Source organism: Sphaeramia orbicularis, chromosome 4 (assembly GCF_902148855.1).
Source record: "Sphaeramia orbicularis chromosome 4, fSphaOr1.1, whole genome shotgun sequence".
NCBI classification, from domain to species: domain Eukaryota; kingdom Metazoa; phylum Chordata; class Actinopteri; order Kurtiformes; family Apogonidae; genus Sphaeramia; species Sphaeramia orbicularis.
Genome location: NC_043960.1, coordinates 56,135,225 through 56,146,704, shown reverse-complemented (window position 1 = coordinate 56,146,704; position 11,480 = coordinate 56,135,225). Strand labels below are relative to the sequence as shown.

Sequence of the window (11,480 nt, the reverse complement as noted above, 5' to 3'; positions counted from 1 at the left end):
TTTCAGTTTTTTTTTTTTTTGCACTTTATCTCCATGAAGTGAGTAACAACTAGTATTAGAGTATGTTAAATATGAGAAAACATCCGATTAGCTGCATTAAAAATGTTTTTATTTAACAGTTGTCACACAGTGTATCACTTCCTGATAATAGGTTTTAAATACATGTTTATTTCAAAAATTAAATACACGGAGTCCAGCTGAATGGACATTTTTGTAACTCCATGAAAAATAGGTTCATTCAAAAAAACTTCAATAGCATTGTTTTTTTCATGCCTAAAGAGGAATAAAAACAATCAGGAAAAAAAATCTTGACTAAGTTCTTTTAATTCATGCAAGAAAAGGTTAATAAATGTCAGTTTTTTCATGGTTGTTCATGTCGTTCACATTTTTGAAAGGATAGTTTATAGATGTAAATGTTCCCATAGCGTAATTTTACTTTTATCACTATAAAACACATTGAAAAGTTTGGAGTTGGCATTATTTATTCTGATACGTACTGGTCACTTCAGATCAAATTGGGAGGATGTGGCCCCTGAACTAAACTGAGTTTGATAGTCCTGGTTTAGAGGGAAAAAGATGAAACTGTCATGGTTTTTAAGAGCAGATTTCAGCCCATAACAGCAGGAGAACACTTCTGCTGCTACATGATTCTCTGCTAATTGTTTGGAGCAGTTCTGTTCTTTTGTTGATGTTCAATAGTTGGAGGCTGGAACATTTCCCACAAACAGGCGTGGTTTCACAGAAGCGCTATTGTCTACGACGGCAGCTGAAGCCACACCCCGGGTTTAGGATACGGCTGGTTTTTAAAGCTGAAACCTAATTTTATATGAGTGATTGTTGTTGGGGTTTTTTTTGTCAAATCATTCAAACGTGGTTGTGATGTGACAAACTCTAAACATGTATTCACTTCTGCTCAACACAGACTGTACAGACAAATGCACCCATAAAGAAAGTCAGTATTAGTCCATGCTTCCATAAGTGGCTAACTGGTCAGCTGAATTAGTGGAACAGGTGGTGACGTCAAACACGACACAACACATGACGTCAGTGTTTGCAGAATTTATTATAACTGAAATGTAAGGACCACATGTAGAACATGTCAGTGACTTTTGACATTCAGCAGGAATATGTTTAAGCCCCTCTGCGCTTTAGATGTTAATGGGTTGAAGGCTGTTTGATGGGAGACGCTCCGTCCTGTCCTGTGGTTTTCCTGCTGGTTCACTCCACTGCACACTGACCTCTTCAAAATCCCACTGGAAAATATGGACAGGTCCAGATTTTATGGATGAATTCTGTTAGAGCACATCATATATATGTTTGTATTTACGCTCTAAAACTGCTTTGACGATCATTTGTGCTGGAACATCATGTAATTTTCGTGTGTGTGTGTGTGTGTGTGTGTCCGTACACATCTGACTGTTACAGTTTGTCATACTTCTGTGTTTTTGCTCAGTGAACAGACTAGTGAAAACAGTAAGTTGATAGGACCAATATTTTGGCAGATGTTAGTCATTTTGGTCTTTTGGACAGACATGTCAGCTGAGAGGTTATTCAACTGAAAACACCCGTGGAATTTACCAAGAAAGGAAAAGAACAAACTGGATCAGAGGATCTAGAACCAGTGGTTCCCCACGGGTCAACATGCTAGTTATAACTGTCATAGTTGTCTAGACGTCATCTATTTAAAAGTGTTACACTGGGAAAAAAATGCCCCTCTAAAAACAAGTGAAAACAAAATTAATAACAAGATATTTTTGCTTGAATTAAGCAAAAAAAATCTGCCAGTGGAACAAGTGAAAATTATCTTGGTCAGATTTCTTAAAATCAGATTTTCCAGATCTACTGTCTATAAATCAGTTCTCATATCTCACTGAAAAGTTCCTCTGTAGGTGATTCTGTCGTATTTTAAGTGTGATGAGATATTTGGACTAGAAATGAGAAAAATACACTTGGTCAGATTTACATTTTTTCAGTGTTAATTGTTAAAGGATGATTATTCAGAGGAGTTTTGTCAAAGTGATTAACGGTTAATTTTTTATTATTTTTTTTACACCATTTCAGTTGCATCAGGTCAAACCCTAAATCAAATTTCTGCTTTTTCGATGTTAATGATAATAATGATGATATAATCTTATGTCACTATGTTATTTTTTCATTATGTCATATTTATTTTCACTGGAGATCAGTGGCTGGGACTATCATGACTATCATGACTATCATGATTATCATGATTATTATAATTATCATTATGTAATTTTTCAGAAATCTTTTGTGTTTGTTTACATTATTAGATTAAACACAAAGTGTTTCAATGCTTTGTAGTTTACTTCATTTTACTGGACACTGACTGTACACACATCACACACTGTGTGTAGGCACTAAAATAACCTCAGGATCATCATCAGTCATCAACCATAATTATAATATTTCTGAAGACGACACCATTCTGAGTTTTCCATGTGTCATCTGTATTTAACGTCAGCCCAGTGGAGCTGTGCTTCAGTGACCATGGTCTGGGTTTGACCCCCATCAGTAGTCTGAAGTCTGTTTGACTGTCCTACAAACACAGCATTTCCCCAATGACGTAGTTACTGGGGAAAGGTTTAGGTTTAGGTTTAGGTTAAGGTTAAGGTTAACTTACTTTATTTGGGGAATAAAGTAAGTTACCCACTGACCCTGGTCCACTTTGACCACTGACCCTGGTCCACTTTGACCACTGACCGTGGTCCTTTTTGACCACTGACCCTGGTCCTTTTTGACCACTAACCCTGGTCCTCTTTGACCACTGACCCTGGTCCTCTTTGACCACTGACCCTGGTTCTCTTTGACCACTGACCCTGGTCCTCTTTGACCACTGACCGTGGTCCTTTTTGACCACTGACCCTGGTCCACTTTGACCACTGACCCTGGTCCTCTTTGACCACTGACCGTGGTCCTTTTTGACCACTGACCCTGGTCCTTTTTGACCACTAACCCTGGTCCTCTTTGATCACTGACCCTGGTCCTCTTTGACCACTGACCGTGGTCCTTTTTGACCACTGACCCTGGTCCACTGACCGTGGTCCTTTTTGACCACTGTGGCTTGTGTCCATGACAAACCACAGCAGCAGGACTTCAGTAAAGTCTCCTGTTCTGATGATCATGTTGTGTTTGTGTGTACACAGTTCAGTCCCTCGGCAGTATTCAACACATAGGAGACCATAAATATCTCTTAAAATAGCAGAGGGAGCGACGCTCCCCTGTAGATCAGGCATCTATTGGACTGACTTCTGAAGCAGACAGACCCAGCCCTGTGTTCATCTGGAATCAAAGATTTTATTTATTTATTTATTTTTTTACACAGGACAACAATTGGGCCACAAGGTAAATCTGAACTAAGCCTCACTGTATTTCATATCAGAACCCCACCCCCCACCCCCACCCCGCCAACTCAGCAAAGGATCTGGAAGAAACTGGTTTATGACAAAGCACACAACACTTCTGTGAGTTCTCCACTTGTTTCAAACCTCTACGTCATGTCGTGTTCAGCCTTAGCATTAACGTTGGTGACACATCTAATCCTGCGGTGACAGCTCTAATGCAGGTCTGTATGTACCCAGGATGCATTTGGAGCTATTATGGGATGTGTTCACATTCTCTACACTGCAAAACTCTAAATCTGACCAAGTGTATTTTTCTCATTTCTAGTCCAAATATCTCATCACACTTAAAATCAGACAGAATCACCTACAGAGGAACTTTTCTGTGAGATATAAGAACTGATTTATAGACAATAGGTCTGGAAAATCTGATTTCAAGAAATCTGACCAAGATAATTTTCACTTGTTCCATTGGCAGATTTCTTTGGCTGATTTCAAGATTTTATTTATTTATTTATTTATTTATTTATTTATTTGCTTAATTCAAACAAAAAAATAAAAAAATAAAAAAAAATCAGCCAATGGAACAAGTGAAAATTATCTTGGTAAGATTTCTTGAAATCAGATTTTCCAAATCAATTGTCTATAAATCAGTTCTTATATCGCAATGAAAAGTTCCTCTGTAGGTGATTCTGTCTGATTTTAAGTGTGATGAGATATTTGGACTAGAAATGAGAAAAATACACTTGGTCAGATTTTGATTTTTGCAGTGTAAGGCTCCGTTCAAACTGCAGGCAAATCCGATTTTTTCACCCACATGTGACCTGGATCTGATCTGTTACAGTCTGAACAGCACTAATCTGACCCAGACCACTTTCATATGTGGTCCTAAATCCGACCCAGACCACTTTCATATGTGGTCCTAAATCTGACCCAGACCACTTTCATATGTGGTCCTAAATCTGATACAGATCTGATATTTTCCAATGTGACTTCAGTCTGAACGGCCAGGTCGCATTTATCTGACCAAAACTGATAGAAGTCGCATTTAATGTGGAATATGAAGGAACACGCAAAAAAAATCAGATTTCACCCAAATATCTGAATAGAGCATTAACACCTGCTGTGTGGGCGGAGCCTCAGTCTGTCCTGGAATGTGTGGTGGACAGACAGACAGACAGACAGACAGACAGACAGACAGACAGACAGACAGACAGACAGACAGAGGCTGTGAATGCACCGCTGACAGGCTGGTGTCATATTAAAGTGTTGTTTAGATGTGTAATGTTCTTCCAAAGCCCAAACATGGACTCTGACTGCTTCATGTGTTGTGATGCCTGAGCTCACCTCAGTGGCACTCAGAACCCCCCCCCCCCCCCCGCAGAACATATTAAACATTAGACACTGTGCCGACATGTATGATGAAATCAGTGTGTGTTGTGTCTTCACTAACAGCTCTGGTCAGTTTTAACCACACAGTGGAGGAAGGGTCACACATCCAGACTGGACGGAGCTGAATATTACAGCTGGATTAAAGGTGAACGGACCCCCACCAACCACAAACAGCAGATGAACCACACAGTTAGAGGGCGACCAATAGTGCATTTATAATCTACCAACAATAGTTTAACAAGGAACAGCGGACTGAATGGCTGACACCACTGCATTTTAAAAAAATGACAGAATTTACACTATTTTTTTCACAGCGTTAGAAAACAGATTTGATCACATTATCTATTGATTTATACATGTACACAGCATAAAAGGCCTGTACAAAAAGAAGAAAATTAAACTCATTTTTGAATTAAAATGTCTGAATTCAAGTAACATCTGCCGGTGCAGTAAGAAAATTACACTTATCAACTTTTATTAAAATAAGAAAATATCATCTAAGGATTACAGAACGATAACATTCTTATTTTAAGCAGAATATACAAGTTTCAAGTCTCAGTTTCAAATGTGAACAGACGACTTCCAGTTGCAGGTTTGATGGGTCCAGTTGCAGCAGAAAGCCACTGGTGAGACTTCAGAATAAGAAAAAGAGGCTTGTCTGGGCCATGAAACAGCACCAGTGGATGACTGAGGACTGGAAGAAGGTGTTCTGGACTGATCAAACCTGTAACTGTTCAGTCTTCTGTTCACAGTGGAACTTACTCCTCCACTATCTTCTCTGTGCTTCCAGCTGTTGTCCTGTCAGTCTCCTCTCACTCCAGCTGTTGTTTCTCATAAACTCTACTTCTGATTCTGTTGTGTCTTTGGTTCTTCCAGACCTCTTCTGTCAGCATTTCCAGTCCAGTTTCTGAGTGCCTTTGGATGGTGAAGGAAACTGGACTTACTGACACCTGGACTTTCTTGGACATTTCTCTGTAGGACAGACCTACATTTTTCAGAGTTCTGATGCTCTGTCTCTCTTCTATCGTTAATTCTTTTCCTCTTTTCCATTTTAACACACTACTTTCTGCAGTCCAATACTGTTCAAATAATGCTCCAACGGTATGGTACCAAAGTGTGTTCCAACATTCCTTTTCTGCAGACACAGGGGGTTGAAGGAATTCACAAACGTTGGGACACCTGGAGGAATTGGTCGCACCAACTTTCCAGGCTTGATCAACCTCCATTGCTGCAGAACTGCTTTCATTTACTAACCCATTTCTAGTTCGCCTTTTTGTGTAATTCTGACATGTACATTATTTTTCAGTTTTGTTTAACCTTAACTTTTTTTTTTTGCTTTTTTCTTATTGCCGTCATGCGGCCTCCGGTGGCGGCAGCTTCTGTTGTCGGCTGTCGTCATCTGTCATCTGTCGTCGTCTGTCGTCCGTTACAAAAATTTCAATCGTCTTCTTCTCCGAAACTATAATTCCGATTGACTTCAAACTTGGTATACAGCTTCTTTATGACGATGTCATCAAAAGTTACTGAAATTATTTGGATCCAGATCTGATTATGGATTTGGTGTGACTTTGAAAAATTTCCCCATTATAAGAGATAGCAAGTGCCGGTAAGCTACAGGGGCATTGGTCGTATTTTTTTTTTTTTTTTTTATTACCTCTGGCAGTTCACCGCTTACCTTTGTACCACATCCAGCTGTTCATTGGACTGGAACTGCTGGAACTTCAATACAAAACTGGAAAAATTGGAGTGTTCTCAAACTTTTGACCAGTGGTATATATATATATGTATATATATATATATATATATATATGCAGATGTAATGTCTCAGTTGATATATATTTCTAAATATATTTATAGGTAAAATTGCCTAAAACAAGTTCTCCGTACTCATCCTCCAACAGTGGACCTAGCTTTATTAGAAATACTTTTTAAATTTGTTGGAATATCTCAGTGGAGTTCAGATCAAGATGAAAATTCTTAGAACAAGTCAAATAATCTGAACAAGTAAACACATTTAAAAATGATTTTTCAAGATAAATATTCCAAATTCAAGTCAGTTTATCTATGTCATATATTCATTTTTTTGCAGTTGAATCAATCCAAAAATATGAGAAATAAATCTGAATGATTTACTAACCAATAATAATCTGACCTTTCTATGAGGAATTTACATTTTTTGAGCTATAGTTTTTGTTTTTTTTCCCCCCAAACTCAGTAATTCCAGTTAAAAAGCTTGATGTCACCAACTTTTTAATTAGTTTATGTCTACTGTACACAGCCATACATTAAAGTGAAGCCTCATCCAAACAAACGCGTATAAATAAAGGACGTTTTGAAGTGAGAACATGGTCCGTGGCCACTGGGCCTTTCACCTGTTCCTGTTTGCTCAACAGTTCACATTGTTAGCGCTCTCACTATTTGCTCTGGTTTGTGATTAAATGACATCCTCCATAACCTGGCTTTGTCCCCCAGTGCATTATGGGAGGTTCTCCTGTGGCTGTGAGCGCTGTGGGCGCAAAAGAAGAAAAGAGCGCAATGTCATTCTGCCTGTGAACTGAAGCTGGGCCTTTACAAGCACTGCAGTTAGAGAAACTGTCCTCTGAAACAGGGACACACGGGGACACGGGGGGACATAAGGGGACAAAAGTGGACATAATGGGACAAAAGGGTACACAAGGAGACACAAGGGGACATAAGGGGACACCGTGGGTTCTCCTGGATACTGAAAATACACTGACAGAGTTAAAATACAAACCCTGCTTTTAGCAAACACACACACACACACACACACACCTCTCTGTAGAGCTCAGCTCAGCAAAGAACATGCTGAGTGTTAGTGTCACACAAGAAACTAACTGCTGTCAGATTTACTTCCCTCAGAATCATGTGTTACTCTTTCTTCGTCCTTCCTCACATTCCATTTCCTTCTCTAGTTCCTATTCCTGATTTTATTTTCCATCATAGACTGTCGGCCACGGATCAGATAAGCAACGACATTCTTAGAATTTTCCTAAGAACTATTTCTGTAGACTGGATTATTAAAAAAGCTGCAAGAAAACAATAAGCAAACAAATAAAAAAGTAGGTGGAGCTTACTAAATCCCCCCCCCGGTACCCTGCCTCCCCAGGGATTCATTCTGGATTTAAAATCAAACATTAGTGTAAACTAGATGAAACTAAATCACTGTTCTTTTTGGGAAGTTCAGTCAAACATTATTCTGTCCAAGTCTGAACTTTCAATCTTTTGTAAAAAACTTTCAAAAATCTGTAAAAACTGCAAAAACTCAGAACATGTGTCAAATTTGAAAAGAATCGGGTGAAGACAAATGGGTTGGACAAACACCTCAGACAGATGGACTTCCTGGTACACACCAAAGGTACCGTTCATGACCTTTTAAAAACAGACTTCTGAATGGATTGGTGGAAAAGTTTACAGTGGGTTCCACTGGATCCAGACCATAATACACTGATACATGATGGAGTTAGAACCTGTAGAAACTGTAGAGTAATGCACTTATTCACTCTAGGTAAATGATTCCATGGCATTTGTTTTGTTTGATTAATTCAATATTGAAAAACATGTTATGTTTCCCAAATACCAGAATGTGTCATTTCCTCTTTACACTTTATGAATTGATGAATATTATTCATACTGTATTATATTATATTATATTATATTATATTGTATTATATTGCACATTATATTATCATATTATGGAGAGAAAAACACATAGGGCCAACTGTCATTTTATTATTTGAAACAGGAGTCAGTTTGAGGTGGGATTCCATCCATTGTCACATGTGTTTCAATTGTTTACATATGTATATATAAAAATAAAAGTAGGTTTATAGTTAATGAAACATTTATCCAACAGTATATATTCTATAAACCCATATAACAATGCAATAAAGTCATCAACGCTGTTCAGCTGATGCCAGACAACCAGCTGTATTCATTCAGATCCTTCAGATATATTTTTTTTATTCTTGCAGATGTTTTTTTTCTTTTTAATTCTTGCAGAGGTTTTCTTTTTTTTATTCTTCAGATCTCATACACTGACCTAATTTCGATCTGCTATCACCACCTAGTGGCAGAACGTGGCACCTACACGTGTACACGTCAGACTGATTCACTTCTCAGTACCAGTCCTCACCTCCAGATCTGAGCCGACTGTGGATGAGTCTAAGGACGTGTCTGAGTAGAAACTGTCCACTCGGATCAAGCGCTCCACCCCGTTCGCAGACCGGTCCTCCGTCTCCTTGGACACCGAGATCTCCTTCAGGCATATCTGACCAAATACGAACACTGCATGTATCTGATGTACACAACCTGCTGATGTACTCACTGACTCAGGACAACCACAGCTTATCGTACAATAGTCTGAGGGACCACTGAGTCTTGTCTTACTTTTCTTACAGGCTGTGCAATGACGTCTATATATCGTCCCATGTCCGTCGCCTTCAGGAAACTTTTCATCTGTGAAGACAAGGTTAGTGAGTACAGAGTGTTACTGTCACATCAACCTGATGAATCCAGTGCAATTCCTACCAAAATTAGGCAAAAGGCATCCAAACAAACAAGAACACATGCTGATGGGACGGAACACAATACTCCAGTGCAATTCCTTAGAACTGGGGAAAACTTTAAGGGCGTAAACATTAACCCTTACCTTTGTTTGTGCTGTTGAATGAACTTCCTGTTTATTGTGTACTGTAGGCTTTTCTTCACAGCTGATCCCTGCACCGCTGCAGAGGTTCAATAAATGAAGGAGTCCCAACTGAGGAACTGGGTTAAAGTTTAATAATAACAACAACAACAACAACAACAATAACAATAATAATAATAATAATAATGATAATAATAATAATAATAATAATAATAATAATAATAATAATAATGATGATGATGATGATGATGTGTGGTTTTAAAGCATTGACAGATGATGAGTAATTTACCCACATTTTTGTAATTTGAGATTTTATTATAATAATGTAACTAAATTTCAGGACTGTTTATTGGTATTAGTTTCCCTTTTGTATTTCTGGTTAATGTGTGTATTATGTATTACCCTTTCATGCATACTGGTCACTACAGTGGACAGCTGTTCTGCAGCTGTTCTCTTGTATATCCATAGGTTTTGTTGTTTTATTTGCATATCAGCCAACACAGTGGATACTTAAGCACCATCTCATACACTGCAATTGATACAATTACTGTAAGTTTGCTGTTGTTGATCAACCTGATCTGTAGGAACATGTTTGAGTGTTTTTTAATTGCTAGTTGTTATTAGACTGTAATTAACCGTTTTCTTAAAAGTTTTTTTTTTTTTTGCATATTATCTCCATAAAGTGAGTAATAACTAGTATTAGATTATACTAAAATGTGACAAAATATCAGATTAGCTGCATTAAAATATTTTTATTTCATAGTTTTCACTCAGTATATCACTTTCCGTTATTGTGTTTTAAAAACATGTTTCTTTGCTTCAAAATATTAAACACATTGTGTCCATTGTGTGAGATTTTTGTAACTCCAAAAAAAAAATAGGTTCATTCCAAAAATTTCAATCACATTTGTTTTTCATGCCCAAAGAGGAATAAAAACACTCAGGGGGAAAAAAAAACTTGACTAAGGTTCTCATAATTCATGCATCAAAGGGTTAATTCAAGCTAAATTTATTTTTTTTGCTTAATTCAGTTCAAGACTGTGGAATTTTTGACTTTGTAAATTCATCCCAGGGGCCGGACTGGAACCTTTGGTGGGACGCATTTGGCCCCCAGGCCGCATGTTTGACACTCCTGATTTAATAGATTTATTAGGGATGCACCCATACCAGTGTTTTCAAGACTGAGTACAAGTACAAATATTTACATTTGAGTACTTACCAATACTAGTCCTTAATAATCCCATTCCAGTTCTTAGTTCCTTTTGTAAATGTGCTTTATTGTCGTTGTCATTAGTCTGACTGGAACAAAGTGCTGCTACTGACATTTAACCCTTTCATGCATAGTGGTCACTACAGTGGACAGTTCTTCTCCAGCTGTTCTCTTGTATATTATGGGTTTTGTTGTTTTAGTTCCATATCAGTCAACACAGTGGACACTTATGCATCATTCCATACACTGACATTCATACCATTACTGTATCTTTCCTGTTCTTGATAAAGCTGATCTGCAGTGACATATTTGAGTGTAAATTATTTGCTAATTGTTATTAGACTGTAATTACCAGTTTGTTTGTTTTTTTAACAAGTTGTTTTTTGTTGCATATTATCTGAGTGAGTAATTGTATTAGAGTGTGTTAAAATGTGAGAAAACATAAGATTAGCAGCATTAAAAATGTTTTTGTTTCATAGTTTTCACACACTATATCAGTAAATGCATGTTTCTTTGCTTCAAAAATGTAATTTTTAATCTGTTCTGTTGTTTGTACATATAACCTGTGCTGCTACTCATTCTGTTTGTGTGCTGCCTCTTGGCCAGGTCGTTATTGTAAATGAGCATCAGTTCTCAGCTAACTTACCTGGTTAAATAAAGGTTAAATTTTAAAAAATAAAATAAAATAAAATGCATGGTGTCCAGCTGAGTGGACATTTTTGTAACTCCATGAAAAGTAGGTTCATTAAAAAAATTCAATCACATTGTTTTTTTTTTCATGCCTAAAGAGGAAAAAAACACTCAGGAAAAAAAAAAAATCTTGATTAAAATTCTCATAATTCATGCATGAAAG

At 37.5% G+C, this 11,480-nt stretch overlaps 1 protein-coding gene across 1 annotated transcript in view; it reads right to left on the bottom strand.

Annotated features, from left to right (window-relative positions):
- Window positions 1–1,058: 1,058 nt before the first annotated feature.
- Window positions 1,059–11,480, bottom strand: part of tmem44 (transmembrane protein 44) — a 28,070-nt gene continuing 17,648 nt past the window's right edge. Inside the window, exons 7-10 of the mRNA XM_030131633.1 lie at window positions 9,421–9,528; window positions 9,168–9,227; window positions 8,905–9,039; window positions 1,059–1,253 (exon numbers count right to left, since the gene is read on the bottom strand). Of these exons, the coding sequence (XP_029987493.1) occupies window positions 1,149–1,253; window positions 8,905–9,039; window positions 9,168–9,227; window positions 9,421–9,528 (408 nt within the window). The 3' untranslated portion in view covers window positions 1,059–1,148. The remainder of the gene's footprint in view (window positions 1,254–8,904; window positions 9,040–9,167; window positions 9,228–9,420; window positions 9,529–11,480) is intronic.